The 19,862-nt window shown below is 40.6% G+C and overlaps 1 protein-coding gene across 3 annotated transcripts in view; it reads right to left on the bottom strand.

Moving 5' to 3' along the window:
- LOC137426586 (1-phosphatidylinositol 4,5-bisphosphate phosphodiesterase beta-4) overlaps nt 1-19,862 on the bottom strand; it is a 305,980-nt gene that overhangs the window by 21,095 nt on the left and 265,023 nt on the right. For 2 of the 3 annotated variants that reach the window (XR_013623650.1, XM_068115242.2), the window contains exons 23-32: nt 17,932-18,034; nt 17,253-17,417; nt 16,307-16,511; nt 14,445-14,533; nt 14,043-14,199; nt 8,475-8,524; nt 8,190-8,255; nt 7,973-8,079; nt 3,579-3,642; nt 3,266-3,456 (exon numbers count right to left, since the gene is read on the bottom strand). Coding sequence is in view for 2 of the 3 variants with exons in the window: in XM_068115242.2 (XP_067971343.2) it covers nt 3,266-3,456; nt 3,579-3,642; nt 7,973-8,079; nt 8,190-8,255; nt 8,475-8,524; nt 14,043-14,199; nt 14,445-14,533; nt 16,307-16,511; nt 17,253-17,417; nt 17,932-18,034 (1,197 nt within the window). In the remaining variant the exon portion in view is untranslated. The remainder of the gene's footprint in view (nt 1-3,265; nt 3,457-3,578; nt 3,643-7,972; nt 8,080-8,189; nt 8,256-8,474; nt 8,525-14,042; nt 14,200-14,444; nt 14,534-16,306; nt 16,512-17,252; nt 17,418-17,931; nt 18,035-19,862) is intronic. The other variant, XM_068115243.2, reaches the window with a different exon arrangement.

Genomic DNA, 19,862 nt, shown 5'->3' with positions numbered 1-19,862 from the left:
CATGACACTCTGACCAAGAATGAAGAGCTGAAGCAATTTGTGTTGAGAGTTGTGAAACTTCCTCGTGAAAACTTTCCAGTGTCAACCAAAGCCATCTTGTCAAAGAAGTAGGCAATGTTTTGAAACACGAGTTTCTGAAAACAATGTTGCGTAAAATCATTCAAATTATGTGTATTCTGATGTTTACTTTGTTTTAATTGTTCTGATAGATTTGCTTTATCGTCTCTGATAGATATTTTATATTTTCTGATGGATGATTTATTTTTTCCGATAAATGATTTATTGTCAAATTAATACATGAATGTTTAATCTACTGTTTTGTTTTTAATCTTAATTTGACTATATGAATGAACATTGAACAATGAACAATGAACAATTGAACATACATGTACATTGTACAATGGTACATTGTACATAATTATTTATTAGTTTACAAACAAACAACAACAATAACAATAATAAATAATTTGAGTAACTGAAAATAGATAATTATCTATGAATTGATGTATGATGCTAAGAATTTTGTATCTTATTATTCATTAAAATTTGTCAACATTTTGAGCAACCTCTAAATTTTGTCCAATCAAGCTCTAATTTTCACCACAAACTACTTTCTTCAATAGGAATAGGGGCAGGCTTGTGGAGAAATGAAAATCCAATCTTCAAATTCTTGGACCACCCTAATGTTCAGTGCAACTTTATGTATTTCATTGTCCTCTTGAGATCTGTCATGAGATGACATGAGTCATGTCAGTCACTTGAGATGAGTCATGTTGTTGTTGGTGTTGTATTGTCCTCTTGAGCCTGCGACTCGGTCAACAGAATAATGAATGGATCAAATTAATATCTGTTTGACTTCATTTCATCCATTTTACTTATTCGAATTCTTCCATTAATGAGAATGCATAGGATTCAGTTACATGTATGTCAGTATAATTCGGATCATCTTGTTCCTCTGAGTCACACTCAGTATAAATCTTGTCATAGTGGTCACTTTTCACAGAAGTTCCAGAAATAACAGAATTGGTCTCAGTATTTTGGTCACTTTCCATTGCAGATCTTGAACTCGATGGCATTCATAGAATACTTACCCTGCACAGTCAACGTGTTGCGAGCCAACTCTTCTGTTTTTGAACACTTTTTTTTCCTTGATCCAATATGGCTGCCAGACCACGTGAGTGATGACATCATACAATTATATTCTCTAATATAATTGTTGCATAGATCACGCTTAATACATTTCAAACTGATCAGACTAAGCTTTGTCCCTGTCGAATTATGACGTCATAATTAAGGCATAAATGACATCATCGTTAACAACACCTATTCCCCATATGGAGTTCTTTACAATGAGCCATGCTTCAATTTTTTCCATGCAGCGGTTTTGGAGATATAGAGGTGCAACATTTTTCGGTTTTTCCAAGATGCCGCCTGTACCACATAACCTATGACGTCATGATTATCATTAAAATATTGTACATGAGGAGGCGTTCCTAGGGTGAAAATTTCGTGTCAATTAAACCAACAGTTGCTGATTTTTAAAAAATAATGATCGGATAAGTGTTGTACTTGTCGAATTATGACGTCATAACGAAGGCACCGTTGACATCATCATTAACATATCTTATTCCGCATGGGGAGCACTTGACAATAAGCCAGGTCTCAATTTTTTCCATGGAGTGGTTTCAGAGATATAGAGGTGCAACATTTTTCGGTTTTTCCAAGATGCCGCCTGTACCACATAACCTATGACGTCATGATTATCATTAAAATATTGTACATGAGGAGGCGTTCCTAGGGTGAAAATTTCACGTCAATCGGACCAACCGTTGCTGAGAAAATGAATTTTTTAAATGCAGACACGTACGGCACACGGTACACGTACGTACGTTACTGAATGCTTAACCCCCCTTTTCACTTCGCGAGCACAGGGTAATGATAAGAACCAATCTGATTTTTGTTGTCACCTTCCATTGTACATCTGGAATGATACGAATCAATCTGATTGTTGTTGTTGTCACTTTCCATTGCAGATCTTGAATGATAAGAACCAATCTGATTGTTGTTGTTGTCACTTTCCATTGCAGATCTTGAATGATAAGAACCAATCAGATTGTTGTCGTCACTTTCCATTACACATCTTGAATGATAAGAATCAATCTGATTGTTGTTGTTGTCACTTTCCATTGCAGATGTTGAATGATAACCCCCAATCAGATTGTTGTTGTTGTTGTCACTTTCCATTGCACATCTTGAATGATAAGAATCAATCTGATTGTTGTGGTCACTTTCCATTGCAGATCTTGAATGAGCAGAATCAATATTATAATTGTGGTCACTTTCCATTGCAGATCTTGAACTAGATGGTATTCATGGAATACTTACCCTGCGCAGTCAACTTGTTGCGAGCCAACTCTTCTGTTTTTGAACATTTTTTTTCTTTGATCCAATATGGCTGCCAGACCACGTGAGTGATGACATCATAAATTTATATTCTCTAATATATTTGTTGCATAGATCATGCTCAATACATTGCAAAGTGATCAGACTAAGCGTTGCCCCTGTCGAATTATGACGTCAAAACTATGCCACCAATGACGTCATCGTTAACAACACCTATTCCCCATATGGAGTTCTTTACAATGAGCCATGTTTCAATTTTTTCCATGCAGCGGTTTTAGAGATATAGAGGTGCAACATTTTTCTGTTTTTCCAAGATGGCGCCTGTACCACATGACCTATGACAAATGAAGCTTAGAGGAAAACACTTCAGAGAAAGAATGCGAAACAAGGCGCACGGCATCAAAGCAGAGATATAATTTGCACACCGATTCCATGAGGCCTGGGCTAGTAGATTGATAGAGAGCAAAGGGAGCAATGTTTGAAAAGAAGCGTTTGAAGAAAAGGAACGAGATTCCGTACAATTTGACAAATTCCGAGCCAAATTACTGTTATTGCAGGATCGTGTTCCAATTCGTGTTCTACTGTGTTCAAAATATAAAATTCAATTGATATTAAGCAGTTCCTCGATCATAGAAATAGGCCGGTAGACAGACAGACTAAACCAATTGCTTAACCCCACTTTGCGCTACGCATGCGGGGGTAACCAGAGGGACGAAACAAGGGTAGGCATGACAGTTCCCGTGATTTTTGAAGTTATCACAAAGCAGGCAAAAACTACGTCCACGTCAATTTGTTTGATTCCGTTTCTCCGTCTCTCTCTTTTGTGGATCACCATTTCCATGCATGTCCGTGCATTACTCACTGCTGGTGTGTTTGGCTCCTTTGGTTAAGTTGCTGCTGATGCATGGCCGCAAGCAGGGCCTGCACGTGGCTGGTGCGTTCCTCGCTGTGAACTGCCAACAGCCTTGCCTGGGCTGCACGGTGGGCCTCTGCCAAGAGCTCCTGCCCTGGAGAGCAGGGCTGCAGGGTGGGACAATCGTGTCTATCGGTGCACTGTTGATGAGATATATGATAGGATCTGCTCATTGTGGCACGCAAGGCCAGTGGTTAATAATGCCTTTAGTTTGCTGCAACCCATTTCCCGGTGCCATGTTGTCTGCTGCTTTTACTCTTACCTTGTGCTCTGATTTCTCTTCCGCATCAGGCAACTTTGACTGTCCACTGGAAGATTTGCGGCTCCTGCAACAAGGGCAAAACAGGAAAACTGCAATTCACCCAGATTTTCCCAGGAAAAAGTTTCTTGGCAGTTTTGTATTTCTTGTAATAAACAAAACAATTGCAAATATTCAAGTTCAAGGCCCTGAGCATCCATTCTATGACTGTTTCTCAACTCAATGGAGCCGAGCATTTGAATTGCAGTTCCCTACTGAAAGGCAATGCCTTCTCTTTTCTCGCCATTTCATTCCGTTTATTTTGCTTTTTCCCTTCACCTATCTGCACATCCTCTCCCAATTGTTCCACTTACCCACGAGCTTTGATTGTACACCGAGCCTCCGGCTGAGAAGGATGTTAACTCTCTTGTTTGATTGGCAATTTTGTCACAGACGGCAACTTGGGACCAGCACTGAAAATGAGGCTGGAAGCTGGTGTACAACGTTAAAGAACCATGGTAAACAACTCTTCTGTATCCCAGCGACGTGTAACCATCTACCTGCTGGGCCTTCTGATACTTGGGCAATTTTCTGTTGAACTCTGCCACCATTCCAACAACAAATACACTCATAGGCGTAGTGATTGGGAGGGGGGAGGAGGGGGGAGTAGCATGGCAGGGTCATTACCTCGAGAGAAAATTGTGGATATGGTGCCAAAAAAACGTTTTCATGCTCCATTTGTTTGTATATTATTACAAATTTCAATACAACGGACTCGTGAGGGCACGAGACGTAACTTTCAAAATTACGTTTTACATTTTAAACTCTGTGCTACGTGTCAATGTGTCATGTCGATCTTTACAAACTCTCCATCTGGTTAAACATTTTTCATAATTACTAGTGACCTCCGCAGAGTAAATACAGTGCCTTCAGTAAGTATTCACACCCCTTGACTTTTTCACATTTTATTGTGTCATACGCTGAATTTAAAATGGATTAAATTGAGATTTTTGTCTCTGATTTACACATAATACCGCATAATGTCAACGTGGAATTTTTTTTCTTAGAAATGTTTACAAATAAATGAAAAATGAAACGATGAAATGTCTTGAGTCAATAAGTATTTAACTCCTTTGGTATGACACTCCAAATTGAGCTCATGTGCATCCAATTTCCTTTGATAATCCAAGAGATGTCTCTACAACTTGACTGAAGTCCACCTGTGGCCAATTCAATTGATTGGACATGATTTTAAAAGAAAAATACCTTTCTATACAAGGTATCACAGTTGACAGTGCAGGTCAGAGGAGAACCTCTCCCATGAAGACCAAGGAACTGTCCGAAGGACTCCAAGAAAGGATTATGAGGAGGCACAGACCTTGGGAAGGGTATAAAACTATTTCTAGAGTGTTGAGAGTTCCCAAGAGTACAGAGAGCTCCATCATTATGCAATGTAAAGAATGTGGAACTACCCAGACTCTTCCTAGAGCTGGCCATCCGACCAAACTGAGGAGCTGGGCAAAAAGGACCTTGGTCAGGGAGGTGACCATGACCCCAATGACCACTCTGACAGAACTACAGAGTTCCTTGGCTGAGATGGGAGAACCTGTCAGAAGGGCAACAGTCTCTGCAGCCCTTCTCAAATATAGGCTTCATGGGAGAGTGGCCAGACGGAAGCCACTCCTGAGAAAAAGCACATTACAGCATGCATGGAGTTTGCAAGTTTGCAAAAAGGCACGTGAAAGACTCTGAGAACATTAGGCAAAATATTCTGTGGTCTGACGAGACAAAAATTGAACTATTTGGCCTGAATGCAAAGCGCTAGATCTGGCGGAAACCAAGGACAGCTCATCACCCATCTAACACCATCTCTACCATGAAGCATGGTGGTGGCACCATCATGCTATGTGGGCGCTTTTCAGTGGAAAACCTGCTTTGAGGAAACCAAACCGCTTTTGAGGAAAACCTGCGTCTTCAGAGTGTAAAAGACCTCAGATTGCAGTGAAGATTTACATTCCAACAGGACGTTGACCCCAAACATTCAGCCAAAGCAATGCTGGAATGGCTTCAGAACAAGAACTTAAAAGTCCTTGAGTGGCCCAGCCAAAGCCTAGACTTGAATCCTATTGAGAATCTGTGGAAAGACTTGAAGATTGCTGTAATCCGATACTCCTCATCCAACTTGACAGAGCTTGAGGAAATCTGCAAGGAAGAATGGGAGAGACTCCCCATAAATCCAGATGTGCAAAGCTGATAGACATACCCAAGAAGACTCGAAGCTGTAATCGCTGCCGAAGGCGCTTCTACAAAGTATTGACTCAGTGGATGGGGGTTGAATACTTATATAAATAAAATTAATTGATTTCATTTTATAATTATTTTGTAAAAAAATTCCAAAGAAAAAATCCACTTTGACATTTGGGGTATTATGTTTCAGTGACCAAAAAAAAAACTCAATTGAATCCATTTTTAATTCAAACTGTAACACAACAAAATGTGAAAAAGCTCAAGGGGTGTGAATACTTTGACGGCACTGTAAATCCATGTTAATAAGTATGAGGCTGTCGGCTGCGTAAACCTCTTATCTTATTGAATTGTCATGTCAATCCGGGAACAGATGACGTTAAACATTCTGTAATACGAAGATTGGAGATTGCCCATAGGCACAAGGAATGAAGGGGTTACAATTGTTGGACAGTTATTTCATAATTACGGGTTGATCAGATTCAGATGTCTCACGCAGCATGAGCCCAATTTTAGCGATGGTTAGAATCAAATGTTAAATTAGTTCTTTAACTTCCCTATCCACGTCTTTTCCTTTTGACGTCTTGGATTGGAATCCTATCTTGGATTTTATTGTAAGGCAGTTGCAGGAGAAGTATATGGAGAAGAGGAAGAAGTTGTTTCTTGGGTTTGTTGATTTGGAGAAAGCATTCGAAAGGGTTCCACGTGAAGTAGTGACAAGGGTGTTGAGGAAATTAGGAGAGGAGGAATGGTTGATCAGAGTAGTGATGGCAATGTACAGTGCATTCAGAAAGTATTCAGACCCCTTCACTTTTTTCACATTTTGTTATGTTGCAGCCTTATGCTGAAATCGTTTAAATTCATTTTTTCCCTCATCAATCTACACTCAATACCCCAAAATGACAAAGAGAAAACAGGATTTTAGAAAGTTTTACAAATTTATTAAAAAGAAAAAACTGAAATATCACATTTACATAAGTATTCAGACCCTTTGCTATGACACTTGAAATTTAGCTTGGGTGCCTCCCATTTCTCTTGATCATCTTTGAGATGTTTCTACACCTTGATTGGAGTCCACCTGTGGTAAATACAATTGATTGGACATGATTTGGAAAGGCACACACCTGTCTATATAAGGTCTCACAGCTGACAATGCATATCAGAGCAAAATCAAGCCATGAGGTCGAAGGAACTGCCTGCGGAGCTCAGAGACAGGATTGTGTCGAGGCACAGGCCTGGCTGGGTGAAGCCTACAATAAATTTCTGCTGCATTGAAGGTTCCCAAGAGCACAGTGGCCTCCATAATTCTTAAATGGGAGAAGTTTGGAACAACCAGGACTCTTCCTAGAGCTGGCCGCCCGGCCAAACTGAGCAATCGGGGGAGAAGGACCTTGGTGATAGAGGTGACCAAGAACCCGATGGTCACTCTGGCTGAGCTCCAGGGATCCTGTGTGGAGATGGGAGAAACTTCCAGAAGGACAACCATCACTGCAACACTCCACCGATCTGGGCTTTATGGCTGAGTGGCCAGACGGAAGCCAAACAGTTCAATCTTGGTTTCATCAGACCACAGAATCTTGTTTCTCACAGTCTGAGAGTCCTTGAGGTGCTTTTTTGCAAACTCCAAGCGGGCTTTCATGTGTCTTTCACTGAGGAGAGGCTTCCGTCTGGAGAGACATTGTGAGAGTGTGAGATTTGTATTGATTTGTAATGTACATATATCTATACATACAGTATATACCAATTCAATTGGATGAAAATTGATGATTTGTGACCGCGACCTCTTGACCTCAAAGATAATATTGGCTTCTAGTTTGTGACTACCTCTAGCTCTAGCAGGTGCTTAGGTTTCGTTAAGGTTGGAGGACCATTGTGGCCTGTCGGCGATTGACATACAGACAGAGACAGAACAACAGACTCGAGTCACTAGACCAACCAATATGCTTGCAAATCTTCAATTTTGGAAGTAGAAAATGGGCCCAAATGCAATGCCCTCTCCTCCGGTGAGGGTAAAAATGCTTTGACCAGTTTCCGACTAAAGCATCATACTTATAAGGGGTTAGTAGAAGAAGACATTGCTTGTTTTCTTTTTATTTTTGACGATTCTATTTTAGGTGAACATTCCATTTGAAAGTGCCCTATTTACACCAACGCCATCATCCTGATACACTCACTGGACTCGTGATGGGATCCGGGTGAGACGTCTGCGCCATCCCGCAGCACCGTCCTCCTTGGAAGGAAGCGCGTTACTCGTCTGGGTCTTTGTTGTCCCCTGTAGCTCCTGCATGCACTCACAATAAGATAGCGTGGTGGGGAAGGTGGTAAAAAAATTCCGTAACAACAAAAACTCCACAGTGAATACATGTCCATGAATCCCATTGTTCAGCCCACCTTTGCATGTTTTTTCTGAAGTCTTTCCATGTTTTTATTCTGCTTTTTGACTAGTTTGAGATAGACCTGTAGACACAAAGCACACGTGTATGGCTTCTGATACAAAAGGATAAAAATGCATCTTAATCAATCCTTCAGTTTGTGCACCATTCAACATGATGTTGAAGAACAAAATGGCCATGCAGTGATTTGCAAACGCAAGTGACTTGTCTTTTAGCAAACTAATGGCTGAGGCCTGTAGTGGTTTATCAACTTGTTTTAAATGTGTGCAATTAAGATCATGACCTTTGACTGAATCAGTTCCTCAATCTTGAGGGGAGGTATCACCGGTTCACCTGTTAAACAAGGAGAGAAAAAAGACGTAAAATGTCATAACCCCATGTATTTTTATAGCTTTAAAATGGAATTATACTCACCATTATATTGTGCAATAAATAGTTATACACATCAACAAAATGGCCACCAGTCGGCCATCTTTGATCAGATTGCAAAGCAAAATCTTCTGCATATGTATACTCTCTCATGTATTGTCTTTGTGCCAAGTTAAGCCTGGTGTGTGGGTGAGTATGTGGGTCTCTTCTGATACCTCAGGGAGATGGATGCCTCTGCCTTGCATAACCCCAGGTCACCTGTGGGCAAGGTGTAGTACCTGTCAGGCCCCCTTACCAGGGTAACGGTCCGCAGCTATGTGGTTTAAATGGCAGATGGCTCTGCACATCTGGTGGATGAGAGTCCAGTCGACACGGGCGGAAGAGGGTGAATTCCCCAACGGCCAGCAGAGAGACGGAGAGGAGTGGCGCCCCGCTCCTCCCCCAACCTATACCACACACTTACCAGTGTGTACCAGCCATAGAAAGGCAATGCCATCATTGCCCGAGGAGACTCGACATCATCAAGTCTGGTGTTGGCTTGATGGTGAAGGTGGCTAGCTTAAGATCTTAGGGTCTTGAGTTCAAGCCCCTGTAGTGATGTTGACATAACACCAGATGAGTTGACTCAGCTTGTAATCCTTCTGAGGTTCGCAAAATGAGTGCCAGGTTACTGTCAATAGGGGCACTGCATCAGCGGCACAGCCATGCTTCTAGAAAATGATGCAACCAGCAGCCACGGGCTGCATACAAAACAACTTTGCGCTAAGTTTGAACAAAATCCGTCCATGCATGTCTGAGAAATGGTTGGGAGCACGTATAAGTAATGAAATGTCCACCAGTCAGCCATCTCGGATATGATCTCGGAAAAAAACTACTACAATCCGACTGTGTCGCCAATATGCCTCTGCATAGTCCCACAATGGGTAGATGCCATCACTCTGCATATGTATGGGTAGTGGATCATGTTTGTGAAGTTTCGTGTTGATCGGATAAGGTTCATTTTTCTATCCAAGATGACTGCTAAACCATATGACTTATGACGCCATACATTGAATATTTCAATACAAATGGGTCATAGATCATGTGCATGCAATTTCAGATTTTTCAGATAAGGAACTCGATTGAATTTTTTTTGGCTGGTATACCACTTCACCTATGATGCCATAAGTATCATGCTTTTGTTCAGCATTGGGAGTACTTGACAATGCGCCAAGTTTCAAATTTTTCCATTCAGCGGTTTCAGAGAAATAATTTTATTATTATTTGGTTTTAATCCAAGATGGCTGCCATACCACATGACCTATGACGTCACAATTATCATAAAAACATTCTGCATGGGTGTCACTCCTACCCTGAAGGTTTTGTCTCAATCGGGCATATGGTTGCTGAGAAAAGCGAGGTTCAGCCCGGAAGAACGGACGGACGGACGGATGGACTGACGTACGAACGGACGTACAGACAACCCGAAAATATAATTCCTCCAGTGACTTTGTCGGCGGAGGCATAAAAATGACGTGCATATGTAAGCCGTTGTTCATTATCTGTGCGCCAAGTTTGAACAACATCGGCAAATGCATGTCCGAGAAATGGTTGAGGACATGTTCAACACGGTTTTTACAACTAAAATGGTCTCCAGTTGGCCATATTTGATCGAATCATGGAACAAAATGATGTGCCTATGTATACCTTACGTATTGTCTTCATGCCAAGTTTGACCAAAGCGGGTCCATGTATACATTTCCGAGATATGGTTGTGGATGGACCGACGGATGAGACTCAATCCATGTCTCCATTTGGGACTAAGTCCAAAGGGGGCTAATAAAGACAAAGGGAACAAGAAAGAACAATCAGAGATTGCAGACCCTAGCCAGGATGTGTTTTCCGTGGTTTTTAAGGCTTTTGTGTTAAAACAAATATGGTGGCCGAACCACGTGACCGATGACATCGTCATTATTTTTTTTTCCACCAATTTATCCCTAGTTTATGCTCAATAAATTTCATCTTGATCGGATGAATTATGTCATAATGGAGGCACCTATGACATCATCATTAACATATGTTATTCCACATGGAGAGTTCTTTACAATGAGCCATGTGTCAATTTTTTCTATGCAGCGCTTTCGGAGATATAGAGGTGCAAATTTTTTCGTTTTTTCCAAGATGACGGCCGAGCCACGTGACTGGTGACGTCATCTTTTGTTTTCTCCACCAATTTATGCCTACATGACACTCAATACATTTCATCTTAGTAGGATGAAGTTTTGTACTTGTCGAATGACGTCATAATAGAGGCACCTATGACATCATCATTACCCTGCGCTCGCAAAGCAAAAGGCAGGGTTAAGAATCCGGGTCCGTCCATACGTCGTACGTACGTACGTGCGTGTCTGCATTTTAAAAATTCATTTTCTCTGCAACCGTTGGTCCCGATTGACATGAAATTTTCATCATATGAGGGACTCCTGTCGAATATTTTAGTTAATATTATGACGCCACAAGTCACGTGGCACGGGCGCCATCTTGGAAAAACCAAAAAACATTGCACCTCGATATCTCAAAAATCGCTGCACAGAAATAATTGAGACAGGTCTCATTGCAAAGAACTCTCCATGCCGAATAACATATGTGAATGATGACGTCATCGGTGCTGCCGTTATGACGTCATAATTCGACAAGTAAAAACCTTTATCCGATCAGGATGAATTTCTTGAGCATCTTCTCGGTATAAATTGATGCAGAAATAAAATTATAATGACGTCGTAGGTCACGTGGTTCGGACGCCATATTGTTTTGAGTGAAAAACCACTAAAATCCAATTTTCTCCTAAACGACTGAACAGATCGAGGCCAAACTTTGCAGGCAGAATAGCATACCCATGACGAACAAAAAAGTCAGTGAGAATGATGTCATGTGTCACATGGTTTCGGAGTTATGACGTTTTTAAGCATAAACTTTTAAAACCAAGCTCCTCCCTCATTTGTGATCCCATCGAGGGGAAACTTCACAGATGTGTTCAGCATATCAGTCTACTAAAATTACCTTTTGGAATTTGCGATAGGTCACGTGGTTTCGCAGATATAAATAACTAAACGAAAATATTTTAAAAAATTATAACTCTTGAACCGCTTCATTGATCGACGTGAAACTTTATATTATAGGAGAGATAATGAAGTGTAACATGTGTGCAAAATTTCAAGATGATTCGATGTACGGTCTGGAAGCTAGAAGTTGTTATTGCGTGAAGAAGAAGAGACTTCTAGAGTGGGCATGGAATTAATTATCACACTGCAAATGACGAGCAGGCAAAGTACGGAGCGACCTCACGGGGTCACTTTGACTTCAAATAAAATTCTGATTTCAGATTTGTCGATCGCTGAGGTATATTAACACATGACCAAAACAGATTTGGCGAAATTCCAACGATTTTTGACGAAAACATAACATTTGTGTCTGCATTTCAGTAAAGTAAAGTGTGTGCTGTGTCAGCATTTTAAAAATTGAAACGTGGCTCATTGTAAAGAACTCCATATGGGGAATAGGTGTTGTTAACGACATCATTGGTGCCATAATTATGACGTCATAATTCGACAGTGACAATGCTTAGTCTGATCAGTTTCAAATTTATTGAGCATGATCTTTGCGACAATTATTTAGAGAATATACATTTATGATGTCATCGCTCACGTGGTCTGGCAGCCATGTTGGATCAAAAAAAAAGAAACGTTCAAAAATAGAAGAGTTGGCTTACACCAAGTTGACTGCGCAGGGTAAGTATTCTATGAATACCATCTGGTTAACAGATTTTATTCCCCATGGAGAGTTATTTACAATGAGCCATGTCTCAATTTTTTCTATTCAGCACTTTCGGAGATATGGAGGTGCAAAGTTTTTCGTTTTTTCCAAGATGGCGGCTGAAACACGGGACCTATGACATCATAATTATCATTAAAAAATTATACAGGTGGAGTTGCACCTATGGTGAAAATTTCCTGTCAATCGGACCAATGGTTGCAGAGATAATCATATTTATTCTGTGCGGACAAACAAACAGATGAAAAATCACTCATAGAGCAACACTTGGCAAAAGAGAACAAAGCAGAATGGCCCTCAGTAGAGCATCCTTTTGACCTCACAAATAATTGGTGGTTGAATTTCGTTAGCTGATATGAAAATCCAATTCAAATTTCAAGTCAATCGGATTTAAATGGAGGCTTTTAGAAATTTGAAAAAAGTGGTTGACCTTTGGCCTATGTTGACCTTTTGGCCTACGCTGATTTCAAAAATAGTTAGTGGTTGAATTCAGTTAGCCCATATGTAAATCCTATTCAAATTTCAAGTCAATCGGATTAAAATTGAGGATTTTAGGAATTTAAAAAAAAGTGGTTGACCTTTGGCCTATGTTGACCTTTTGACCTCAAAAATATATAGGATTTTGTCAGACCACGAACTCTACCATTTGGTGAAGTTTCTTGAAGATCGGTTTCAAATTGTGACCTGTAGGCAAGTATAAGTGAGCGGACAGACAAACAAACACAAACACACACAAACCGGAGTGAGCAACATACTTGCAAAAAAAGAATTTTTTTTTTGCCAAGTAACAAACAAACAAACAGACAGACAAACAAACAAACAAACGGACTCAAATGCAATACCCTCTCCTCTGGCGAGGGTAATATTACATCAATAATCGGAACAAACGTTTCAGGATATTGGATGAAGGAATTTCAGTGAAATGTCTACTTTTTGGTCATCTCTTGTAACTAATTTACAAATACACTATCAATCTTGGCATTTAATTCGCTGTCAGGGCTGACAGGATGGCCTAGAGGTACACACACTCTCCTCTAAGCTGTCTAGTCTGGGTTTGAATCCTGACCCAGCTATGAACTGTCATCTCGGTGTTTCACAGGCAGGGTGATTGATTCATCAATGTGTGTGTCGTCCTACGGATGGATATTAAAATTGGAGCTCCATTCGCCGGCATTAGTTGGGGGATGTTAAATATCCCACAGTGTCCTTCACGAAGAGTCTGCGTTGGGCGAGTCATGGGTGCCAAATTTCAAATTCCTGCCCTAAGCCATAGTGGGTATTGCAGCAGTGGCCTTAACGGCTACAGGAGAAGGAGAAGATTCACTGTCTGAGGCAGTTTCATTGTTGTGCATCGATGTAATATTTCACAAGTATAATGACTTAGCGTACACGGTGAGAAGTAAAATGACTTACCAGTTGACAACATCAATATAAATTAACAGTGATGAATGCCAGCTCATTACATGGATGACAACAAACCTTTCAGTTTCGGAACAAGGTGTGACGTTTATATCATTCCGCAAAGCATCTGTTACATGCAAGATGGATTACACCTAAGGTGCTGTGCAGTTGTCCCACCACAACTGCACAGCACCTTTGATTAATTGGGAAACCCATACCCAGTCCTTAATGCTAAGGGGTTGGTAGAAAAGAGATAGCAGGCTGATCTTACCTCGGCAGACTCTTCCAGAAGATGTGCCATTTGCCACGCAAGGAGGAGAACGACCTTCCATGCACGAGCCAGAAGACCTCGACATGTTCCAGGAGCCCTGGCCGTGCCCGCTGACGGGCCGTGTCCACGTGCATTCGGGTACATCGATGATGTCACACTGCCATGAAAGGGAATATTGATGTCTGATGAATCTGCATCGATGTTACTTTGATATAACCAATTGAAGGTCACTTGATTTCTGAAAACACTGTCATGTGATTTGCATTTGTCTAACAAAGATGGCTAGACTAGACCGATTTCGTTTCAGAGGTATTGCACATTCGTCCTGGAGTCCATTGCCAAATGATTTATTTGATTTGCATCATCGAAAGAGACTGGAAGGGGAAAAATGATTATACATACAGCTTCAATCCCCATGGCCTTCATCTGATTGGCTCTTTTTTCAGCTTGTGACAGGAAGCGCTTCGGGTCCGACAAGGCATCCACCAAGTCTGTCGGAAAAAGAAAGGCTTTCTTAAAGCAGACTGCTAAGATGGCATTTTGCAAAATCCTGGCCTGAAATAACAGGCTGAGTATGCAAATGACATTAAAAATCGAACAATTTTGAAGATGTGATCACGAGGGTCCATCACTTCATTCTTCCTCTTTATTGATTGACCAATGCTTGCTAATCATATGTGAAGGCCTGAGCAATGCCTCTTTTTATGTTCGTTTTTCTTATTTTCCATTCTTTTGTTTTACAGGATCCGAGGCTTGTAGTGGAGCCGCCACACAAGTCTCACAGACATGGACATACAGAGAAATACACAAAACACAACACAGGACTGTTAGACGAGATAAACACAGCCACTGAGCTTGGGGAAAGTGTCGTCACTTCCTGGGGCACTCATGGGTACCAGCGACGTCACAACAATGGTGCTTGGTGCTGCCTTTCTCACCGCACTCAGCAGAGCATTTACGTGGATGCCAACAATTTCCTCCTCTGTTTTTATTTGCATTCCAACTTCGTCACATTACTACCTCTTTACCCGTCTTTTTGCCACTGTCTCATAAGTGGAGATCACTGGATGTTTCGTGGGAATTGAAAGTTTCATTATTGCGTTTTGGTGCGCGACTACTTCGCAGCGGATACATTTCTGAGTCAGTGAGTGTAACGTGTCCGAATTGCTATATAGGCAGATTTGAGGACTCTCGGTCTACATTCTAACATTGATTCTTGCCTTTACCCATCCCCGCCTTGCTCTAGCTTTACAGAGCTCGACTCCTTCCCACTATTCCAGGTTCCTATATGTTCAAGCAGTGACCAACTCCATATGAATCTTCGCCAATGTAAGCAATCCAGTCACCTCTACTCTTTCGTCTACCTTCCTTCTCCTATCTGTAGATTTACCTTCCAATGCTTGTTGAATCTTGCTATTCTCTCCACCCGGCCTGGCAACTCAATTTGTCATTAATGCCAAACTGCAATCTTTGCTACTTTCATTGATATTCTTTGGAAAATGCTTTGGAAAAAATGTCTCCATGTTCTCCACCACTTTCAGTATGCAAGAATTTTCAACCTTTGTCATCGAGCTTTTTGATGAGCCTCAATCTCTGTATTAGAAAAACACCATTAATTGGATTAAGAAGACATAAAATGGTGAATAAAAAAACCAACACAGGCTAAAACAAACATTCTCTCGATTGTATCCACTTTTATATTTCAACACATTGCTGGAAAACCAGGATCCAGGACACTTTTTCTCAGGCCAAGTGAAAGTGTGAGTTTTGCCAATCACAATGAACTCAGCCACAGGCTGTGTAATGTAACAAGGCGCTGCCATTTAGCTCATGGAAATAGGTTGTTGGAGTAATAGTTATCACCATGCCGCTCACCAGGTGAGGTTTGATGTGGAACATGGGCACACTTGTTCTGCAAATTGGACTTGAAGAGCAGCTTATCATAAGTCTTCCCTCCTGATATGCTCTTCAAGTCCTATTTGTATGCTAATAACAAGCTGCTTCATACCACAACATATGCTAATAATGGGGGATTTAACTCCACCATGGGCCCAAAACACTGCCCTCTTTAACCAAAATGGCTACGATTGCTTTCATTTTTTAAAGAAAAGTCTCTCCCAGAAAAATTGTATTGATAACTTGAAAATTCGTCAATAAGATTCCAGCTATACTCTTTCACATATTTGGCTTCCACGCATAGGGAGAAGCCTTTTTGTATTGACTGTAAACAAAAGCAATGAGATTGTTAAAAAACCATAACAAACCTCCAAAGCCATCGGGCACGTATGTTTTCAATACGATGTTGCAGAAGAGCGTGGGCAGCGTGAGTGGTCGGTTGGCCTCGCTATGCAGCGATACGTGCCTGTTGCCAGCCTGTAAGCCCTCAAGGGGCAGCATGCGCTGTCCGACGAGGCGACCACTCTCCTCGTACACTGCCAGGCGCAGTACGGCCAAATCGGGCAGAATGACCTAGCAAAATGCATACACGTTGGCACAGGAAACTGGGACTTGCCACGCCATTTGTCAATGGCAACTATCTTCTTGAAAAGCCTTGAAGATTGAAAGTTGCTTTTTTAATACATGCATCTGGCATAAAACAATGTTATAATGTTTCATTTCAAAATTAATATAAATGCCAAACTCGAAAGCATCAGAAAATGTAAAGCTCGTCCGCGTCCTCATTGTATTCGGACTTCTTCCATAGGCTACACATGATGAAAACAGCTAAAAATATATATAAAAAAATTGACGATTTTAGGTGACCTTGACCTTCAAAGTGATAAGCTTCAGTGACCCAATATATAAACTTTGCTAAAATTTCAAATCAATCAGATGAAAATTGATGATTTTATGCAACATGGATCTTTGACCTTTTGATAAAAAAAACAATCGGCTTCGAGCTTTTGATTGGTGAATCGATTATGTGACCCAATATGCAAATTCTTAAAATTTCAGGTCAATTGCATGAACATTGACAATTTCATGTGATGTTGACCTTTGACATTTTGACCAAAAAAATGTATTTGGCTTCATATTCTCATAATAAAGCTTTGTTGAAAATTTGATGACAAAGCTCAAATGATAAAAGCAAAGTTATGGTCTGGATACACAGAAGTGACAGCAAAACCATGTCTCCTGCTGCCCTTGATAAAAAAAGTGAAAATGACATGATAAAGGTGGACAACTTACTCCATAGAAGCTGTACCATACCTTCCGGAAAACAAATGGCTCCTCGTTATAGGTGGGGTTGAGGCCATTGTTGGGCACCAAGCGCGTCCGGAACTCTTTGCGGATTGTGTCAGTGGGCAACCCATACATGTCCACCTCTATGTATGTGCCCACAGGCTTGTCTGAAAGGAACTGCCCTGATATTACCTGCACAGAGGCCAAATTAAGTGATTCAAACTTATGTGCCTGTTACATGATGTAATTACTTTAATTAAAAACACATTTTTCATTTAGCATTATTTTCTAGTATAAACAGAGCTGCTGGGTCATAGTTCACACTTGCCAGGATGCTTTGGAAACCTGGAGCCGACAATACTCAGAAAATTGACAATACAAATACAAAAATTAATTAACACAGAAATGTCAGTGGGGATTACAGAATGTAGCAGAAAATATTTTTTGCACCTTTAAAAAAAGGTTATTAAAAACATTTCATCACCTTTTCATGAAAAATACCTCAAAGTCGGTTGGTCCATAGTATCAGAGGGAATAGGTGTGTGGAGGCAGAATTCAAATGAAATACCAAAATTGGAGGCAAAAGAGTGGAAATCCAACCATTATCAGAAGAATGGCATGTCTGTTAATGATGGTTCCCTTGTGATTTCCACCACAATGCAAATGGTCCAGCACTTGAAAGGTTGTTGGAAAGGAAGTACTGTACCTGCACGGAGCAGGTTGCAGCGATGACTCCATCAACAGGTGTTTCTGAAAATGGGTCGAATGTGCGGTCAGGTCGACGCATGAAGTCTGGTTTTAATAAGTACCTGCAGGCGACAGGAGCAGAATTAATCAATTACACACAAATCCTACCATCATGGAAGTGTATGAAATCAATGCATAAGAACGTGACCTTGCAATTCAAAAAATCGACCATTATTGAGGCTTCTGCTCAATGGAAACAGTTGCATTGCTGCTTAGATAAGTGAAATATCAGTTCTTCGTATTAGTTTCAGTATCAAAGGTTACACGTTAACTTCAGGACATCTAGGCATAATGGAAACTCCTGAGCATCTTCTTCTTTAAATTACCCCACCATCTGGGATCAGCTGGAGGGGAAGATTCTGTTCAAGTGCTTTTGGAACTAGTTGACCAGGCCTGATGTTAAACAGTGGCGGGAAATTTTAATTCGTTTAGAAATTGTAATATCTCTTAAAAAATGGAGATAAGTCGCTTAATCTTAGTGACAGATATTATTTTATTATTAGAGTGGGGATTTTTAACATGACCAATGGCCAGTGCTCGCGGATGGATCGATCACTAAGGCCTATTGGATACAGGTCTATTGGATAGACACATTGCCGTATTGCCATGCACATGAAACACCAGTTTATGGCTAGGTAGAGATATGTACCCAGGCTAGACAGCTCAAGGGTGAGTTCACATACCTCCAAACTATCTTGCCAGCCCATAATGGAAAATTTTGATCTTGAATGTTGAAAACGATTAACCATGCGAGTTATATTTTGATATATTATCATACTAAAATACGCAATTTGGCATCTGTCTGTCTGATGATTTTTTGACCGCGATACATTCCGTCATTACTTATCCAATGTCAACCAAACTTGACAGGATAACTGAGGGTTACATAATGAAGATTGTAGCGCATTAATTTGCTCCCCTCCCCAAGGGGGTTTTGTGCCCTGAACGGGGTTTCACCGCCCTTGCCGCCAATGGGGATGCGTATTGAGGTGTATATCCATGTTAAGTTAGTTTTATCGTGGCGTTTTTACAAAGATGCTTTTAATAACAAAATTAATGATAATAGCATATTGTTAATGTTATTACAAAACAATATTAATACTAATCATATCTCACCTCCCCGAGGAGGTTTTCCTCCTTGAACAAACGTCGAGTCAACGTTTATAAATAGCTTATCATGGCGTTTTCGTGGGAGCCCAACGGTCTCGACCAGAAGTAAAAATATTATAAACCACAAACACGTATGATTAGCTTTTTAAACAGTCGCGAATGTTGTTTATAGCAATTAATAAAGAAATATGGAAGAATCCAGACATCACTCAATGCGTATCACGTCGACGAATGCACCTGATCAAAGATCTACTGTAGTCTATATACCCCACAAGGATTAATAACACAATCCTTCCTGCTGCAAACGTGCGTAGTTCTTCCAAGGCGTTTTTAGTGGTGTTTTTCCATAGGTGCATCTCATTACAAAAGTAATAACACTTATGATAATGGCATAATATTAATGATATATTTTCAATGACCTGATCCAACATGTTATAATGTCATGCATGGGCTGATCCTTTCAATGACCTGATCTAACATGTTATAATGTCATGTATGTTCTGATCCTTTAAATTACCTGATCTAACATGTCATTATGTCATGCAGGGTCTGATCCTTTCAATGACCTGATCTAACATGTTATGTCATGTATGTTCTGATCCTTTAAATTACCTGATCTAACATGTTGTAATGTTGTGTATGGTCTGATCTTTTCAATGACCTGATCTAACATGTTATCATGTCATGTGCAGTGTGATCCTTTCAATAACCTAATCTGACATGTTATAATGTCATACATGTTCTGATCCTTTCAATGACCTGATCTAACATGTTATAATT

This window comes from Myxine glutinosa, chromosome 5 (assembly GCF_964187855.1).
Source record: "Myxine glutinosa chromosome 5, kmMyxGlut1.1, whole genome shotgun sequence".
Lineage (NCBI taxonomy): Eukaryota > Metazoa > Chordata > Myxini > Myxiniformes > Myxinidae > Myxine > Myxine glutinosa.
This window is presented reverse-complemented; position numbering and strand designations above follow the sequence as displayed.